This window comes from Antennarius striatus, chromosome 6 (genome assembly GCF_040054535.1).
Source record: "Antennarius striatus isolate MH-2024 chromosome 6, ASM4005453v1, whole genome shotgun sequence".
Lineage (NCBI taxonomy): Eukaryota > Metazoa > Chordata > Actinopteri > Lophiiformes > Antennariidae > Antennarius > Antennarius striatus.
In genome coordinates, this window is record NC_090781.1 from 12,691,242 (window position 1) to 12,711,674 (window position 20,433).

Below are 20,433 nucleotides of genomic sequence, written 5' to 3' on the forward strand. Positions count from 1 at the left end.
TGTTCTTTAATAAATAAAAATTTTAAAAAGGTTACTGGTGATTGTTGTCATTTCCTATTAACAAAGGTTTTAAGTGCAAAATGTCAGAATAAAACGCTTTATTGATAAAACTTAATAAATTAATAATTAGAATAAGAACACATTCAACGTCGATCACTGCAGGGTTTTCTTGACACGCAGCTTCTGCAAAGTTTTCTGTGAAAAAGAAAAATATTGTGTTGACTCCAACTCAAACGTTTCAGGAGTTCTGCAACAAGAATGCGATCCTTGAAAAAGTGTCACTTCATTTACCTTCTGGAACTCCTTGGCCCTAAGTCGGTTTCTTTCATAAGCCTCCTGCCTGCTCTTGACCAACTTCTGATGCTTCACCTCCTCCAGCTGTTCGTACAGTCTGCAGAAACACAATCACACACACATTACAAGACTTGTGGGTACTGATGTTCCTTTAAACATGAAGACAAACAGTTCAAATGGGTCAGAAAAGTATTTTGACATGGCAAACTTCTAACATTTTTAACAAGCGATACAGAAATGAATGAGCATGAACTCCCAGGAGAAAGTCACCCCGAGTCTAAAGCTCATTGTCTTCCAGTACCTCCGTGTTCTCTGGTGCATCTCAGAAACATTCAGTTTCCTTTGCTCTGTCGTGCAGGTCTTCATCTCGTCCACCTTTTGTATACTGGAATCACTCACTGAGGGCAGACAAAAGAAATACACACTTGTAGTTTCTATAGCAGGGTATTGAAAAGGCATGATTTATTCTGTCAGATGTAACAAAACAGTTCAGAGCCAATCGGCCATCATGAGGAAAAACTAGTACTGACACACAAACAGCCTGTTTCATGTCACAGTTCTGAACCAAGCATCTATGACAAAAACACAGCCTTTAAAACATTTGAAATACTGCAGTTCTTGGGAGTCATTTCAGTGACTAATGTGACTTTTAAAAAGTATTTTTACTCAATCCACCTGTAAAGATTTCCACATTAACCCTTTCATTTTGAAAATCAAAATGTTCAAATTAAATGTTCAAATGATGGCATTGATGGAAAAGCAGACATCTGTGTTGTTGATAGCTAATGAGAGGAACACGATGTGGAGAAGACGTGTGTGTGCAGGTTGCAATACGATGGCAAACATACTCTAACGTAGTACGAGCCTTCAGAGAGAGGAAACCAGAGAGGAAACACAGCCTAATGTTCAGGTACCTGGAGCAGGAGGCTGGGACTTCATCGAGCCAGATTTCAGGGTGGGCTGATGCTCCTCCGCCCCCCCACTGTTTGACTGGTCCTCAGTCTTGCGCTGAGGTTCAGACGTCAGCTTTGCTTTACAGGTAATTTGTGGTTGGGAGTCCTGAGCTGCAGACTCGTCTCCGGCTTCAGGTGGCGCTCCGACCTTTGGATGATTTTTGTTCAGAGCTTTTATGGCCTTCATTTTCTCCTCACTTTGGGATGATTTCTCAAGCAGAGCTGTAAGTTCCTGCTGGCAGACCTGCGGGTCTTTACTTGGATCCTCCTGAAACTCCGGGATCACTGAATGCAGACGGATAAAAGGAAAATTTCAGAAAGATACATTTTCACAAATTCAGAACGTTTGGATCAAACAGTAATAAAAGATTTTTTTTTTGTTCAACCTGAGCTCGATAAGTACTGCTGTGACTTTACCTGGATGTGACTCGCTTTTTTCGCTTGGTGTTTCGTACTGCAGCAATGTCGATTCTGTCCCCTAGAGAAGAATATTTGTGTTTAAAGATTAGGAAACCTCCTGCACATTGCTAGCTTAATGTTTACATGTTCAGTCAATCGACATTTGTACTGGACAATCACCTCTGTCCGCTGTCCTCTCTCTCTTTCATCCATCATCTCATCTGAAAATTTGTCTTCCCAGACTTCCTCCTCATCGTTGATCGGCTCTTTGTCCTGCAGGGTGGTGTCTGTCAGGCTCAGGAGAGTGATCTCAGACTGCTCCAGGATCCCCTTTGCACTTGCAGCTTCCTGACAGGCGAGGAGTGATAGACAGCACACAATTCAGCTGACGACATAAGGTAAACATGAAGTAAAAGAAATCTGTCACTGTCCTGTACCAGTGAAGCCTACAGTTATGGTACAACAGTAACACCGAAAGCAGGTTTTGGTGAAGTGTAGGAAGTAAACTTACTTGCACAGATAACTTCTCAGACTCAGGATTAACACTAGTGTGGCTACAACCCGGCTCAGACTTCTGATCTCCAGCACTGAACGGTTCCTCTGGCAGCAACATGCTTACATTGGGTGTAGCATCACACATTGTGAGATTTGACAAACTCAGAGCAGATTGCTCCACTTCAGTCCTTAAGGTGGGAGACACCGCAAACACAAATTTGTTGGGATGGTATCGGGAGGCGATGAGCTGGGAGACAGATTCATGTAAAGTGGAGGAAACGGTCCCGTGGCTGGACGGTTCCTCCATTCTAAGCTGTTCCAAAGACTGGTCGGACTCAGAGAGATTGTTGTTGGGTTCTGATTCTTCAGCGGCTGTGGGAACATTATGATCCGACCTGGATGACTGCCCTTTAGGGGAATCAGGCACATTGTTTTCTGGCACGTGAAAGGTCATAGAGGGTTCAAGGGTTTCGTTGTGGGTGACCTCAGCCAGCAGTGGGTGAAATGAGTCGGCGCCTGAAACGTGCAGAAAAGCATGCTGTATTCACTGTTTACACACACACACACACACACAACAATCACTTGAAGCTCGGCCGCATGCCGATTAGTTTCCTTTCATCAAGGCAAGCAAATACTCTTCAATTCCTGGATTATGGCCAATTATATATTTATCTTTGATTATCAAGTTCTAATGTGTTTATGCATAGAGTGGACCTCTGTTCTAATTTAATCAACTCCTTCAAGGCGTTCATATGAATGGGACGTGCCACCATTCTGAATGTACAACCTCTGTCAAGGTTGTCTCCGGTGTTCAGAAATAAGAACACACACTGATGACGAGGTGGAAGACTTTGGCAGGAAAAAATTAACGGACACCTTCCCCACAACCTTTATTATTTCCTCCCACTGGTGCACCCACCATTAGGTCTTGACTCAAACACGAACTGAATATAATGTTGTGAATGTCTCATGTCTTACCTTCAGTCCTCTCTGTGCACAGGTCCATTAGAGTCTGGTCCTGTGGCTCTGGATCCACATCTGGGACGGACCCACTGAGTGGCGAAGTCTCAGAGTTGGACGGAGCATTTGTCTCAGTCGAAACTCCAAGATCCACACGAGTTCCTTCACCTACAAACAGCAGATTAAATGAAGACAAACTCAACTTTTCATCTCCAAGCATGACCCGGTTATTATTCCTGTTGCATTTTCCAATTCATCTCTCAATTCTTTAACTTGGTTGCTCCCCATTAGGCACCCTTTACCTGAGCTCCCACTGTGCTGAGCAGCAGACTCATCCCACTCCCCAACCAGCGCCCTCATTTGACTCTCCTCATGACCCCCGTCCAACCATGTGGTCGACTGCTCCGCCACCTGTCCTGCATCATCGTCCCGCCCACCACTCAGCCAATGAGAACCAGACTGTTGGCTGAGCCGACTCATCATTCGACTCAGAGTAGAATCCCATCCGCCTTGATCCAAACTCACTGAAACTGGCTGACCTGGCAGTTGGCCAATCGCAGAGAAGTGAGCAGATGGCTGGCCAAATGCTTGCGCCGCAGATGGGTCCCTATGGTCAGTGCCCAGACAGGAGGACTGGTCTGCCGGCTGGCCAATCAGAGGTCTGAAAGAGTTCTGCTCTTGACCATCAGCCAGTGAAGGTTCTTTGTCTGAGAAGTTCTCCAGGGCTGGACTGACAGTTCTGACCCATTCCTGGAACAAAAATAAAACTGAGCGGTGGATATTTTACGCTAAAAATACATAATAAAACTGATCAAAAACTTGATCAGTGTACCCATCATAAAACACCATTTACAATTCAAGTTGAAGCTTGTTGTCAGTCTGGTCAGGTTAGTCTTAAGTGTTAAGTTAAAACTGGCTGGAGGTGACTGACCAGGTCACTCCTCTGTGTCCCTGCTGTGTCTGAAGGAAGAGACCGACGAACTGAGCTTTCATCTTCCTCTCTCCGATCTGAGTCTCCAACCGACAGCTGAGAAACTGCAGGGCCAGACTCCTCCACGTACGAGTATCCGCTGTCTGTGCATCAGCAAGGGGAAAATGCGGCACATGCAATATTATGGTGTCTTCTGGGATCATTTCAAGTCAAATGCTTGTAGAACATTTAAAATGTGATGGTTTCTCTTCATATGATGTCTATACTGGGTTTTTAGAGTAAAATTTAAGAACTTCTCAAGCACTCTCATATAAAGGTAGATTTCCTTTGTACAGGTTGTGAAGCTTACCTTACTTTCTAGCCTCAGGGTCATTTAAAAAATATATTCTTATGTGCATTTAAAACCCTTGCAGGTAGTGGAAGCCGCTATCAATTTACCAAATTGAAGAAAGACAGTATATTCTTACAGGTATGTTTGCAGCATATACCTGTGGGTTTCCCCGTGGAGCCGAGGGAGATGTTCAGCTCTTTGGTGTATCTGTCTATAATGCTCTGGATGCTGCTGTCACTAAACAGCGCGCCGATAGCCTGACCAGGAGATCCAGCAGCCGAGCTGTCCTTAAAAACGAGGCTTTTCACGGATGGAGAAGAGACGTTTAGTAAATCTGCTTCCTGCCCTTGTTCCACACATGTAAGAGATGTAGATTTATCTAACAGGGAAAGAAAAGAAGCTGATTTAGGCAGAGCAATAAATGACTAGTACATTGCCTGGGCCTGGAGTGTGTAGTGTTATTCCTGTGTTAGTCAAAGAGATTTAAATGGATCACTACTGGAGCTCTGTGGAAAGAAACTCACCAGCGTTCAGGTTTTGCTCAGGATCAGTGGTGATGTAGCTGCCGGTAGAGATGGTGGAGGAGGAGAGGCAGTCCGGATCAGGAGGCCTGTGTGCCGACTGAGCAACACACACACACACACACACATACACACACACTTGTATTAAGAGAATTTTAGAATTTTCAGAAAAAAACTGAATTTGTATAACTGAGCTCAGTTCAAGTGTAGAAACCATCATGAAATGTATTTTGATTAAATACACTTCAGGAATAGTAATTTTCACATCATTGCTCAGTATACAGAACCACACACACATACACACACACACACACACGCACACACGCACACACGCACACACGCACACACACACACACGCACACACACACACACACACACACGCGCACACACGCACACACGCACACACACACACAGCTTCTCAAGCATAATCATAGGCCGAGGCAGACACTGCACAGGCATCAGATTTGGCTATCTTTCATCATTGATCCATAAGATCTCAGAGGGAAACAGCAGCGCCAAAAACATGATGCCATGACAGGTTAGGTTACCTCAGTGGGGGATCTGTAGCTGGTGACAGCTGGACCAGAGCAGTCACCTCCTCTCCCAGAATCAGAGGAAAGTGATGACATTAACTTTGAATCTGGAAAAAAAATAGAAGTTCCACCAAAAAGAGGATAAAAAAACCCCATAATTTACCCAAATTACTGTCTCATCAAAAACATCCATCTGTAATCTTCAAGAACCCACTACATACCAGGCTCTGAGAACTGGGAAGGTGTTTCTGCTCCCAACAACAGCCTCTTTCTCCAGATGAAGGATGTGTCTGAGCTGGAGTCAGTTACACTGGGAGTATAGGGCCTCCCTCTGCTGGACAAAGACGGTGTCTGTAATGTTGTGTCAGAAACAGTTGATCTGGATTCATCTTGTGTGTCCCAGTCCACAGAATGACAAAGAACCTTCACATCATCCTCTGGAAATCACAAACGGAATACCCAATCAGCTCATCTGTCTTAACATCTAGTCACATGGATTATGCGTGCATTATTCATGCGATTCCAGGGCTGAGCGGACCGATGACTTGGCTGGTGTTGACTGGTGTCTCCACCTCTGGAATGGCACTGAGCTCATGCTGGTCAGTCAACATCTCTGCGGTGCTTAGTCTCACACGTGTTATTGGAGGCTTTACAGCTCGAGGAGGGAGGAGGAACCCCGAGGGGAGGACTGCCAAAGGTCCAGCAGGAACATTGTTCTGAGGGATGGGATCTTGAGCTTAATGAAGAAAATGAAATGAAAAAGAAACAGCGGTGATTTAAAGTGATTTTAACTGGTAAAGAATGTCGACCCCCACTGCTGCACAACTACACTAAAATACAAATTATATGCAAACTGCAGACTGAAATAGCAGCAGGAAAAAAAAACGTACATACTCATTCCCAGAGCGGTATTAGCTTGAAAAAAAGCACAAATGGAAAATTGCGACATTGAAAACTTACATTGAATATGTCAATTACCTGGCTCTTCTTTGTTCAATGGCGTTTGCTGAGCGGAGACGTCTTCCTCCTGAGGCTCTTCTAAGTGTGATAAAGTTCCTCCATAATTCTCCTCTATAGATCTCAACAGTGATGCAAGTAACTTCAGACGGGCCTGACCAATGTTCTCTGACACTGACGCAGCGCTGGAATCCTCTGGAGCTGGCTGGAAGAGACAAAACAAAGATGGAATGCCGCTTTTCAATTTTCAAGTCAGAAAAAAAATTGTTCGTTATATTTTGTAAAGTAGATTCATCTTTGTCTTCACTTGGGGTTTGCACAGAAACAAACAAAAACATCAGTACAGTTTTACTCTTTTCACTTACTTGTACATCAGTCTGAATAACAGTCTGTAGATTCTCCTGTGTCCTCATCTGCTGTTCCTCTGCTTCCAGTCTCTTCCTCTGCTCTTCTCTCTGCAGAGCTACAGCCTCCTTTTGCTCAGGGACCCCTTTGTGGGCCTGCTGCAGCTCCTGTGCATATCTCTGCATGCAGGCCTCACCGGAACCAAGAGATCCAGTCAGCACAGGTTGATCTAGTGAGGTCAAGCCCATACCGGCAGCGTTTGCTGGAACCAGAGGAGTCACATCTGTAATAGTGGGACTAAAGGTGTAACTGGGATCAGACGTTGGCTGCAGTGGGATGCTGGTTGTCTCATGTGTTGGAAATAGCTTGTGATGCAGTGGCTCTCTGGTGATAGAGAAGGGTCTGCCTCTCTCCGGATGGTGGCCCTGGCCCATAATCGTGCCCTCTCTTACTTGTGCATCAGTCTGAATCAGAGCCTTTAATCTCTCCTTCTGCTGCCTGATCTGCTCCAGCTCCACCTCTAGTCTTTTCCTCTCCTCTTCTTGTCGCCTCTGCTGCAGCGCCACAGCCTCCCTCTGTTCCAACACCCATCTCTGAGCCTGCTCAAGCTTCTGCCGCTTCCTCTCCATGTCATCTTCACTGGAGGTGAGGGAGTCTGTCGTCCTACCTATAACTGCTGTGTGGCCCGGAGCCAGAGGTGTGACATCTTTAACCTCTGTGTCAATGGCTTGAATGGGATCAGAGGTTGGTTGGAGCGGGAAGCTGGCTAACTGAGATGGTGGGAATGACTTGTCATGCGGTGGCTCTCTGCTCACTGACAAAGGTCTAACTCTCTCTGGAAGGTGTTTCGTTACTCTCTCCATTATACCATCAGTCAGCCAGGCAGATTCAACTAATATCTGGCCACCAGGACATTTTGAAATAGAGTCCTCTTCATGCCGTTGCATCGAGGAGCCTTCTCTAAAACTGGAGACAGAAGGTTGGGGAGGAGAAGACAATGTGCCAGAATCTCTTGTGGGCATTTCCAGAGGGGTATTTTGTTTGGCAGGAAAGCATGGTGGCATCCCAGGTGTTGTAGGGCGTGACCGAGCAGTTGGAGGATGTACAGACCGAGCACCGTGCAGAGGTGCAACACCAGGCAGCGCTGCTGCACTGTTCATGCTGTAACGAGTTTGTAGAGCTCGCTGGTATTCCTCTAGGCGCTGGCGAGCTACTTCCACTGACCTCTGGTGATTTCTAAAACACAAGTGGTCTAGTGAATAACAAGTCTATTTCATTCAACTCAACATTAAAAAAGAGGCTCTTTGTTTGGTACAGCATAAAGCACCCTCTGCCTTCAGACACCTAAAATATATATTTTTATGAATATAATACACACATGTAAAAGACTCAAGTAATGCTGTACACATGATTGTTGAATTATTGCGAGTTGTTGAGATCTACTTCATTAAATGCACGGGGATGTGGTGAAAATATGAGGAAATGACAAGTAACTTTCAAAATACCTGTTTTGTTCAAGCAGCCGTTCCTGGTATTCTCGAATCTTTCTGGAGTGGATCTGTTCATCTGGAGGAGTCATCAGCTGTAGAGCAGAGAGATGGGAATAATGTTCATCACTGATGCACAACATCCAAGGATGACCCAAAATATGCATTAAGTTTAGAGAAAACTTATAACGGCTTATATTTAGCATTTTTGACATCAGGATCAACATTCATACTTTCATAAACTTACTCATTACTCATTGTAAGCAGAACAATTTCAAAGCACAGATCCTCTCCTCAGAATGATGAATACCAATCATGTTGCTACATGAAGGGAATATGAGAAGTGAGCACATGAGAGTAGTTGAAGTTCAATCCATAGCCTACCTTGGTGGCCACACCAGCAGTGACTTCCTGGTCAAGGGCAGGCTCCTCTGGTTGGTGAACAGGTACTTCCTGGATCACGGCAGCCTTCAGATTTTCTCTCTCATGCTGGGCCTCAAGAAGAACCTGCTCCAGTTTGGCCCTCTGCTCCTCCAGCTCCTGCAGCAAAGCCACCTGTTGCTGCATCTCCTTCTTAAGCTCCTCTTCCTGAAAAGTACAAATATTTTTTTTTAAATTCTCTGTTCAACTGCAAACAAACGCTGTCCACTGATAATAAATAATACTTTCAGCTCGGCTTCAGCATTGACCACATATCCAGTGTATAGTAGAATGAAATTAATTCTTTCAAAGATAATGCTGACTTCAGTTTTATAGAAAAGCAAAAGCAAAATCTATTCTGTACCTCTTCTTACTGTTAAATGGACTCATTAGAAAGAACCTCCCCTCCAGCCAAGAGAGAGGTTTCCGTTTATCTGGATGTTCATACAACATCCACATATTCCTCATTATGCTCAACTTCACTTTGTTTTTGTATTGGATTAAAAACAAGGATATTGCTCCTGCTGTCCTGATCGGCATCACAATCTGGCTTTGTCAAAGTTGTACAAATCATCAGGCCTGATTTATTTCCTTCAAGTCAATTTTTCATACTCATTGAAGGAAATAAATCTTGCTGTCTAATAATCCCGTCCGCCAGGTGCCAACACCTTGAAATCTGTCTGAGGCAACACATACCTTTATTCTATCAATATCAGTTTATTTATCTTTAGAATGGGAATCAGCAGGTACCCTTTTTTTCCCCTCTTGTGTTAATTTTTGGATTACGTCGGTCGGTACATCAGGAAGTAGAACATTTGCTGCAGTTGGCTTCTTTGTTATGTCCAGTGCTGGTGAAATTAAACATAAAGAGCACATAATTACTTTTCTCAATCTGAATTGAATCTGAGAAACAGAAAAAAGGTATGTATCTGAAAATTAAAATGGGTTGATCGAGAAAACAAATACGAATTGAAAAAAGAAACTGATATTGTGCAGCAGCAACATAATAAATGACTATGCAGTTTTCATAAAATATAGTGATGATATGTACACAATCTTCATATAACAATAATATTACTTAACTGTACTTGTTAGATATATTTATGTAAAAAAGGGGTAAAAAATGAAAACAAACGCAGCAAGGTAGAAGAGTCAAAGCAACTGGCATGAAATCAAAACAGGACTGATCACATGGACGTTCTTCCAGTTTCATCTTTTTTCCACTTAGTGACAGCGCAACACTCACCAGGTGTTGGGTGAGAAGGCTCAGGGGGTTCTACAGTGGGTTGGCTGTCTTTCTCTGTGCTGGTCAGAGAGCCGGTGTCAATAGTTGTGTCCTGCTCTGGGATCTGATTGGTAATGGCGGTTGGTGAGTCAGCGCCAGAGACTTGGTTGCTGTGTTCGGTCCATTCATTCCTCTGACTCCTGACACGCTCCAGGAGTTTCTTCAACGTCTTTCTAGGAGCTGCTCTAGAGGAGTGCACTGGAGGTAAAGAAATAATGCAGTTTCAAAAAAAAGCAAATCAAGCTGCACAAGACAGCTTGCATTCATGACTGGTAAATGGTTCCCACGTTCCTTGAATGATTTTTTATATTTCCACTTATATCAACCGCACTTCTGTTAATACTACACAACTATACTTTTCTATATACAACCCTGTGGAAAGGTTTTGGCAGGTGTGAAGAAACGCTGTAAAGGAAGAATGTTTTCAAAAATAACATGCAAAGAAAGTAACAAAATGGACAGTAAACAGACAGAAAATCTAAATCAGTGCCTGGTGTGACCACCTTTGCCTTCAAAACAGCATCAGGTTTTGAGGGAAATGGGAAGGTAAGTTGTTCCAAGCATCTCAGAACTAACCACAACTCATCAGCGGATGTAGGTTGTCTCAGATCCTTTAGTCTCTTCATATCATTACCGAGGGCCTCCATAATGTTGAGGTCAGGGCTCTGTGAGGGTCTTTGTCTGGGACACACCGTGATAATTTAAACCCATCTGATGTAGTTGAACTACCTTGTGTCTTGTTACTGTGCTCAAATCTTACCATGGTGTACGACCTGTGATATAAAACGCTTCTAAAACCTCAAAGTGGTAGTGGTTTGGCTGTTTCCAACCCTCCTACGCAGCTACTTCACCTTCAGCTAATGACTGACGATCCATAGCACCTGTTTATTCACACACCTGATCATGAGCCAACAAAATCCTGACAGTGGGTCAGCGATCTAGATTATTGTTCATGAACACATTTAGATTTTTTCTCCTTTTGGCTCAGTTTGTATTTTGTAAATCTATACTTATGAAAATGAAAGTTTATATTATTCAAATCATTCATACTTTATAGCATTTCTTCACACTTACCTTTTGCACAGTGCTGTTTCTATCCCCATTAAAACATTATTTCTTCAAAATTTGCGTGTCTAATACTCGTCTTCACCTTGAGCAGATGTTTCCTCCTGAGTGTCTACAGATTCTTGTTCAATGCCAGCTTCTAAATTCTCTTTTACTGGTGTGGAGACTTCATCTAGTGTGACGTCCAATTCTTGGTCCTGACTGGCTGTGGAGAGAGCTGGCAGCGGCTCAGGTACCAGCTGGACCACCAGGTCACCTTTGACCCCTGGGATCAGACACAGTTGAGGTGTGGAGACTCTGTTAAATCTGCACTATGGGTATATTTCCCACCAACAAAATGAGGCTATTTTGCTAATTGAGGGGTGGCCATTTTTACAAAATACAAATAAAAGTAAATTCAATTAGAATTTGAGAAGCAGTACTGATGGAATGTTTTCTTTTGGCTATGTTAAAATAAATTGCATGGTTTTAAGTCAACCAAAATAACTGAGGAAATGTTATTTGCTTTTGTAACTGCCATGAAAACATTTACAGTTAAATATCACATCGCTAAACAATCCTTACTCCTCTCTCCAGTATACATGTCCTCAAAAGCAAACTCAATCTCCCTCTGGAAGTCCTCTCTGGCCTCCTGTTTCTTGTAGAGAGGCTGGAAGATCTGAGGAGGCATCTGTGACACCCGCTGTCTCCTCCTCAGCAGGTCTGTCTGCTGCATGTGTTCCAGTTCAACAAGTAAGCGCTCGCGATCCTAAAGATCCAAATACAGTAGATCAGGGACAGAAAACATCATTTCAAATTTTCATCATAAACGCTTCTTGTTTGCTAAACATGAAAACTGATAAAAGTCCATCAGGAATATTAATGGAAAACTGTTCATTGTAATGTTGGATTTTTATATGAAGGACTGCGTGAGGACTTTGGACTATGGGACTGTTTCTATAAGACAAATATTTGCTACAGAGTCAAAGCGCCCATAGCTTGAATCAAATGAAATCTAACATAACCTGAGCACAAGGGGCACACACTCTACCATGTGTGCCTCCACTTACTGTACTTCTCTTCAACTAGGGTGAAGAGAAGTACAGTTTTTTCAATTGTTGATAAGTTTTATGTGATAACATTCAACAATATGAAATAATCAGACTGGAAATCTCAATGCCTTGTTAAACCACAGTGATTAACAAAACAATGACAGAAGTTAGAATCAGTGCATCATCTGTCATATGTATGTGAACAAGTTTGGTCCCTGCTCATCAAGTTACAAGGAGATCGTACCTGTTCCAGATGTTCCCGCTTCAAAGCCAGTTTCCCTCTGAGACAAGCCTTCTCAAGCTGCTCCTCTCTCCTCTTTTTTTCCTCCCTCTGTAAATCCTCTCGTCTCCTCTCCTCTACTTCAGCTCCTTCGTGAGCATTAGGCTGTGGACATTAATACAGTTTACACACCTCCGGTGGGAACAAATCTGACAAACCATAGGGTAGGATGCATAGAGTAATGAGAGGGCTTACCTGTGTTTCATCTACCTCTCTGTCCACTATATTCTCAGACATCAAGTAATGTGTGGAAGCAAAGACACCAGCAAATCTTTTCATAACACGTGGTTTCTTGGACTCAATGACGGGCTTAAAAAAAAAACAACAGTTATTTGAACTCCGTCCAAACATTTCATTGTGCCTCAAGTTGTTCTGAAACATATCATTTTGCTCTATTCATGCTTTCTCTCACATATTCTATTTCTACGTCCTGCACTGGTAATAAGACTTATTTGTTGGGAACATAAAATATGGGCTTGAGCCTATTTGATAGCATTTGAATATGATTTGTGAACATCCACTTCAACCCACAGACACTTCAGTTCCAGATAACTGAGAGTCATTAGTCAGATTTCTGATTTGTCCAACAATTTGAATGACGTGATACTGAATACAGTCTGATTAGCAGGCCAGGCGTAAAAAAAAATTTTCATCACGTTAGTCACCTGGATGTGGCTTGGTTGAGGCGGAGGGAGGCTCGCCACTTTTGCTGCTCTTTCCTTTTCTGTCTGTAATGCAAGCTTCCTTGCATTAATGGATCTGAGGAAAGGAAAAGCTTTGTCTTAATGTTTGTTTAGTTATCAAGGCACAGAAACATGTGACAGTGATGCTGCTCACTGGTTTTGTCTCTCATGTTCTTTAAGCCTCTGGGATTTGAGCTCCTGCAGGGCTCCACGATAACGCTCCTCTGCTTTTAGGTGATTTTCCTCTTCCTTCTTAGCAATGGCAGCCAAGTCAGGTTCCTTATTGAAATAAGTCAAAAACAAAACAGATTAATTCAGTGATATGAAAACTTTAAGATTAACATTGGACAAAAGTCCCCTTGATTTAACGTTCAATTATCTTTATTTACGTGTCTCAAAATTCATCTTACATTCTGTTTGCAATTAGAAAATAACTCTACAGTTAGTAAGACGTTTTGAACAAGCAGTAGATAAGACTAACTAATGCATTCATTTAATGGTGTTTTGTTCTTGCTTTAAACCTGGTATCTTACATTTTCTTTGGCACTCCGGTGTCCCTGACCAACAAGTTTAAGATTCTCCTGGTACAATTTCTGCAGCGCATTTAGTTTCTCTCTTTGCTGACACTCCCAGGCTTCCCTCAGCTCCTTCCCCAGTTGCTCGAGCTCATGTTGTCGTCTCTGCTCCACTTCTCGGCGAATATGCAGTGCAATGTCACGCTGCTGCTCCCGCACCTGAATCAAGGCAAGGCAAGGCAAAACATATACAATAGAGTATTAAGATCACAAACAGGTTTGAAAATAATCCACTAAAATTTCTAATGAAACATGGAGATACAAGCGGCGTTTCTCAGGCGGAAAGCTGGTGTCTCCCTTAGAGATAGGGTGAGAAATACTGCTATTGGCGAGGGGATCAGAGTAGAGTCGCTGCTCCTTTGTGTCAAAAGGAGTCAGCTGAGGTGGTTTGGGCATCTGGTGCGGATGCCTCCGGGCCGCCTCCCTAGGGAGGTGTTTCTGGCATGTCCAGCTGGGAGGAGACCTCGGGGCAGACTCAGTACCAGGTGGAAGGATTATATCTCAACACTGGCCTGGGAACGCCTTGGGACCTCCCAGTGAGAGCTGGTGGATGTGGCCGGGGAGAGGGAAGTTTGGGGCTCCCTGCTGAGGCTGCTGCACCCGCGACCCGACTCCCAATAAGCGTTCGAAGATGGATGGATGGATGGATGGACATTTTGGAGATTATGTACTAGAAGCAACCAAGAAATCAAAACACAATGTCTCCAAATTTGACTGACTTGAGTCTCGTCTAAGACCTGCTCATGATTTAAAAACACTAAACCCTGACCATGTAATATGGACTCATGAAGTTCGCAGTGATTCAACCTGTTATCAAGAAACAGAAATCATGGACCTGAAAGAAATAAACATTGAGAGGACAAAAAAAATTTGTCGTTGTCGCTCGACATTACCTGCTGTATTCGTAGTTTTCTCCTTCTTTCATATTCCTCTCGCATAAGCCTGGCCTCTTCGTTGGGGCTCAGCCGTAATAGAGCGACTTTTCTCTTCATCATCTTCAGAATATATCAGACTAACCTGGTCGCACAACTTAGATAGCAACTTCTTTAGCCATGCTAACAAACATCTGCTCCTTCAATTCCGTTGTTAGCATTCACAGACCTCAGGACTTCGGTTGACACGTATTAAACGTAAATAAAATGTCAGAAGACAAAAGTTAGCGTTAAAAATGATCAAATTACACGGTGTTGTAGAACATGAAAATTTAAAAATTAAGCCAATCCTGAAAACAACAGCTAAGCGTTAGTCGTCCTTAGCCACACGTCATATCCGGTAGTTTAAACCGCCCGCCGTACCGCTGTAGTCATGACTACAGTTGTGTTTGGTTCCCATCCACATCTGGAAGCATTTTCAAAAAATAAATATATTTCACTAATACACAACGAACTAATACAATTATATTTATTTTATAATTAGACTAGCGGGTACCCGTGTAAATTCCACGATAAAACAATAATATCAGACTTCATAACAAACATATGGAAACAACTGTACTGGTATTATAAACCAAGCGCACCGACAGAGTCAAAAATCAACGTGGTGACGTAACGACTTTGTGTTGGCCAATCATGGATTGCGGGGGGCGGGCATTGCGAAGCCGCAGATGAATGTTAGCAGGGTAACTAGAGAAAGAAAGCTAACTAATTGTGAGAATGGGAAAAGGAGCTAACGTTAAAGGAAAAGGCACCTGTCAAAAGAGCAAGTGGAAAAGACATTTTAGAGAAGTGATAGTTCTGTTAGCTGACTACATGAATAGAACTGTATGTAATTACTTTAAGACCATTTTTGTCAGATCCCGGATGAGCATTTTGGATGCTACATCAATTGTCCCATTCCAAATGGAAACCATAGCTGACTGTTCGTGCTAGCCAGCTAGTTTCATTCAGAATTTGTTGACGTTTTCTGTGTCATTCCTGCTGTTTGGACTCCCTGCTCAAAAACATGAAAACTGTTGGAATTGTTATCTTCTTCTTTTCCTTTCGGTTTTTCCCTTCAGGAGTCGCCACAGCGAATCGATTGCCTCCATCTAACCCTGTCTTCTGCATCCTCTTCTCTCACACCAACTACCTCCATGTCCTCTTTCACTACATCCATAAACCTCCTCTTTGGTCTTCCTCTAGGCCTCCTGCCTGGCAGTTCAAAACTCAGCATTCTTCAATCAATCAATCAATCAATCAATCAACTTTTATTTATATAGCGCGTAATCACATCTGAAGACATTCCACAGATAGAAAGCCAACAATGCCCTCCAGAGCAAGCATAAGCGACGGTGGCGGGGAAAAACTCCCTCATTTAGGAAGAAACTCCGGTCAGGACCCAGGCTCTGGAGGGCGGTCATCCGCCTTGACCTGTTGGTTGGGAAAGAGAAATACATTGGGGAAAGAGATAGGTCAAGTAAAAGAGACAGAGGGAGAGAGAGTGAGAGAGTGGCAGATAGGCCAGTTTGAGTTTAACGTCCATAGTGCGCTGTCGCTGAATTGGGGGCGGGTTTTCCAGGCCTTTCGATATCCTGTCTTCCATCCGCATTCTCCACCTGTGGAACAGAGGCACAAAGACAGTGGCAGTATTGTGCAGACAAAGAGTGTAATTTGACAATAATAATAAATTCTAGGAGCATAGAAAGATACAGAAAGAAGTGACAGAAGCTCCAAAGTATCTCCCTTTAACGGGAGAGACGGAGAAAAATACCCTCAGCAGACTAGGCCTATAGCAGCATATCTAGTGGGGTGTGTGTTATTTTAATTGTAGGCTCTATCAAAGAGTAGTGTTTTTAGTTTATTTTTAAATGTATATTCACTATTTCTCCTCTGGACATGTCAAAATCATCTCAGTCTGGTCTCTCTGACGTTATCTCCAAAACCTCTAACATGTGTTGTCCCTCTGATGCACTCATTCCTGATCCTATCCATCCTGGTCACTCCCAAAGAGAACCTCTGCATCTTCATCTCTACTACCTCCAGCTGTCTCCTGTCTTTTGCTCAGTGACACTGTCTCTAGACCAAACAACATCGCTGGTCTCACCACAGTTTTGTACACCTTTCATGTAGCTGAAACTCTTCTATCACACATCACATCTAACACTTTTCTCCCCCCTTTCCATCCTGCCTGTACATGCTTCTTTACCTCTTTTGCACACTCTCCATTGCTCTGGACTGTTGACCCTTGGTACTTAAAATCCTCCACCTTCTTGATCTCTTCTCTCTGTAACCTCACTCTTCCACTTGGGTCCCTCTCATTCACACACATGAACTGTGTCTTACTGCAGCTAACCTTCATTCCTCTCCTTTCCAGGACAAACCTCCACCTCTCTAGCTTCACCTGTTCCCTGCTCTCACTACAGATCACAATGTCCTCTGCAAAAATCATAGTCCATGGAGATTCCTGTCTAGCCTCATCTGTCAACCTGTCCATCACCAAAACAAACACGAAGGGACTCAGAGCTGAACCCTGATGCAGTCCCACCTCCACCATGAACTCCTCTGTCACACCTACAGCACACCTCACCACTGTCTTACAGTCCTCATACATGTCCTGCACCGCTCTAACATACTTCTCTGCCACTCTAGACTTCCTCATACAAGACCACCATTCCTCTCTGGGCACCCTGTCATAAGCTTTCTCCATATCTACAAAAACACAATGCAGATCCCTCTGGCCTTCTCTGTACTTCTCTATCAACATCCTAAAAGCAAATACTGCATCTGTAGTACTCTTTTTTGGCATGAAACCATATTGCTGCTCACAAATGCTCACTTCTGCCCTTTGTCTAGCTTCAACTACTCTTTCCCATAACTTCAAGCTCATCAGCTTTATTCCTCTGTAGTTGCCACAACTCTGCACATCTCCCTTGTTCTTAAAAATGGGCACCAGCACACTTCTCCTCCATTCCTCAGGCATCTTCTCACTATCTAAGATACTGTTGAACAACCCAGTCAGAAACTCTACTGCCACCTCTCCTAGACACTTTCATACCTCCACAGATATCATCAGGACCGAGTGCCTTTCCACTCTTCGTCCTCTTCAATGCTAATCTTTGTTACTTCCTGGGCCACAACAGTCACCTCTTCTAGTCTTTGTTCTCTCATTTTCCTTGTTCATCAACTCTTCAAAGTACTCTTTCCATCTTCCCATCACACTACTGGCACCTGTCAATAGGCTTCGGTCCCTATCCTTAATCACCCTAACCTGATGCACATCCTTCCAATCTCTGTCTCTCTGTCTTACCAACCTGCATAGATCAGTCTCTCCCTCCTTACTGTCCAACCTAGCATACAAGTCATCATAAGCCCCTTGTTTGGAGTTTGCTACCTTTATTTCACCTTACTCTGCATCTCCCTGTACTCCTGCCTGCTGTCCTCAGTCCTCTCAGTGTCCCACTTCTCCTTAGCTAACCTCTTTCTCTGTATACACTCCTGTACTTCCTCATTCCATCACAAAGTCTCCCTATCTACTTTCCTTCCAGATTGGCAAACCAAGTACTCTCCTACCTGTCTCCCTGATCACATTAGCTGTAGTTGTCCAGTCATCTGGAAGCACCTCCTGACCACCCAGAGCCTGTCTTAACTCCTTCTTAAAAGTCATGCAACACTCTTCCTTTTTCAGCTTCCACCATTTTGTCCTCTGCTCTGCCTTTGCCCTCTTCATCTTCCTCACAACCAGTCATCCTACACACCACCATCCTATGCTGTTTGGCTACACTCTCGCCTACCACTACTTTGCAGTCACTGATCTCCTTCAGATTACACCGTCAACACAAGATGTAGTCTACCTGCGTGCTCCTACCACCACTCTTATAGGTCACCCTATGTTCCTGCCTCTTCTGGAAGAAAGTATTCACTATATATAGTGAATACTTTCTTCCTCTCCTTCTTCGACCAACAGAAGTCCAATTTCCACCAGCACCCTGTAGGTCAACAGCACCAATGGCGGTCATTGTTAACCCTGGCCTCTACTGATCCGGTATGGAAATCATAGGTTTGATTCACATGCTTGATTTGGCAAAAGTTTTACGTCGGATGCCCTTCTTGACACAACCCTCTATTTAACCAGGCTTGGGACCGGCACAGTAAGACACTGGCTTGTACCCCTCTTGCGGCTACACTGTTCCAAAACTGTTGGAACAGATATGTTACTCTAAAATTATGTTAACTGGGAAGTCCATCTATAGTTAGTGATGGGCAGATGAAGCCCCATGAAGCACTGAAGCCTTTTACCACAATCGGTTCACTGCGGTTCGAAGCTTCATTTGCTCTAGTACGACTGTACTGGATGCTAAAATATCAGTTGTCATGAGTTTGAAGTGTGTGGCATTTAGCAGAAAGCCTGTGAATAAAAATGTCAGCAAAATAAGGAAGTATGTAATACATGATATTTTAGCGATGACAGTACACTGTGTATATAAAAAATAAAATCTATTATTAGTTCCAGTAGGGAAATTACTTTTAACTCCAAATACTTGCACATGTATACAATATACACACACACTGGCAGTATGGAAAATGATCATTTGGACATGACGAAAATGAAAATACAGTAAACATGTACAGTGAGGGGAGGGTGGTTGGGGTATGGACAATAATTGTGCTTTTGTAACATTGAGGTATAGCTAGTGATTATGCTTGGGTCATATCATTGGTTTTTATTTAAAAATATCATTTTTGTCCACTGTGGCAGGTCTTTGTTGATTCCTTTTTTTGACAATATTTCCCCTGCCTTAGAAAACACCCGCCTTATATCACTGTCAAAACTTGTGGAACAAATCGAACCACTACCTGAATCAGGCCATGTCCACATATAGCCGCATAAGTGCTTTGATCAACACGTTTATAAGAATAACAATTCTGAGAACAGACTTGTGGAAATTCATGCCGTTCCTCCTTCAGGACGACCTCCATCACAGAGTTCTCCCAACAGCAGGCAGCGCATCCCGGTCTCACCCAGAACTGGTGTCGGCGTCTCAGGCGAGGAATGTGAATAATGAATGAATAAATCAATACATAAACTTTATAACTCATAAAGAAACAGACGAACAAATATCCAACTGTCGAGCATATTTATGAACGCGTCTTCGACGTGGAGCTGTTATACGTCAGAAAACAGCCGGTTTTAACTCCGTCCATTCTGTGTGTATGTCACCCTTTTTTACTGAGTAGGCTGGATAGAAGTCTAAATGTCTATTAATCTGATTGACAAAACGTCAACGTGTCTCAATCTACTCAATTTGGGTTGTACAGTAGTAGGTTCGTAAGGAGACTGGCAATGGTGAGTGAAAAGTTGAAACCTCCAGCCCTAATGACATGCTGACAATAAATTAAGAAAATATTTTAATGTATTTGAAAAAAACAATCTGAACACTTCTATTTCCCAAGAAAACACCAACCAAAATAAACAAAATAATTTCTTGATACCGTCACTTTAATTGTCATTAAGAGCAAAGGTTACCACTGTCCATTTCAGTTTGGTGTTTCAATGTTCTTCCGTTTGTTCAGTGTCTATAGTTTTTTTTCCCCCCAGTTTGCTCGTATTATGTCAGATCTGACTAAAAAAAAAGTAAAATAAAAAAAGAAAATCTCAGATCTCAGTAAATAAAAAAAAGAAAATTCTTAAAGGACTTGGAATCTTTTTTTTGTCCTAACACCCTCCTAGGAACCAGGTGGAGCATTCAGGAGCATTGTACACCTCCCTTGTGGCATCTAGTCCGTGGATGGCAGGACATCAATTCTTGGTGCAGATTTTATCTATAGAAAAACCACCCTGCACACAATTTTACAGAGCAATTACCTCATTTGGGTCTAAACAAAATGCTATTTGAACTTATTTCAAAATTCTTAAATTCCATTTCCAGAGTTTTCATATCGTTTTCCATATTTATACAATTCTTATTGGCCA

The 20,433-nt window shown here is 43.0% G+C and overlaps 1 protein-coding gene across 2 annotated transcripts; it reads right to left on the bottom strand.

The window, feature by feature from the left end:
• Window positions 1-81: 81 nt before the first annotated feature.
• Window positions 82-14,802, bottom strand: cep295 (centrosomal protein 295). 2 transcript variants are annotated; one of them, XM_068318256.1, is made up of 29 exons: window positions 14,439-14,802; window positions 13,504-13,704; window positions 13,125-13,249; window positions 12,953-13,046; window positions 12,483-12,596; window positions 12,252-12,392; window positions 11,541-11,724; window positions 11,062-11,241; window positions 9,873-10,109; window positions 9,377-9,474; window positions 8,591-8,794; window positions 8,225-8,301; window positions 6,740-7,955; window positions 6,396-6,579; window positions 5,956-6,153; window positions 5,639-5,854; window positions 5,433-5,524; window positions 4,888-4,984; window positions 4,521-4,742; window positions 4,033-4,175; window positions 3,404-3,851; window positions 3,120-3,269; window positions 2,158-2,657; window positions 1,827-1,994; window positions 1,665-1,725; window positions 1,209-1,532; window positions 596-692; window positions 292-391; window positions 82-195 (listed from the first exon to the last, which is right to left on the bottom strand). In XM_068318256.1, exons 1-29 carry the CDS (start codon window positions 14,538-14,540, stop codon window positions 154-156), a joined length of 6,015 nt encoding a protein of 2,004 aa, XP_068174357.1. In that variant the 5' UTR covers window positions 14,541-14,802; the 3' UTR covers window positions 82-153. The 2 variants fall into 2 exon arrangements, with proteins under 2 accessions (XP_068174357.1, XP_068174358.1); XM_068318257.1 differs by lacking the exons at window positions 82-195; window positions 292-391; window positions 596-692; window positions 1,209-1,532; window positions 1,665-1,725 and having other exon boundaries at window positions 1,829-2,031.
• Window positions 14,803-20,433: the final 5,631 nt, after the last annotated feature.

What these genes read in the sequence shown, in the direction of transcription:
- cep295 (XM_068318256.1), bottom strand. Translation starts at nt 14,540, where the DNA reads ATGATGAAGAGAAAAGTCGCTCTATTACGGCTGAGCCCCAACGAAGAG. An exon ending in GCCTTCTCACCCAACACCTG is followed by an intron (nt 9,475 to 9,872) that starts GTGAGTGTTGCG and finishes TAATTTCACCAG; the next exon opens with CACTGGACATAACAAAGAAG. An exon ending in CAACACCAGCCAAGTCATCG is followed by an intron (nt 5,855 to 5,955) that starts GTCCGCTCAGCC and finishes TGTGATTTCCAG; the next exon opens with AGGATGATGTGAAGGTTCTT.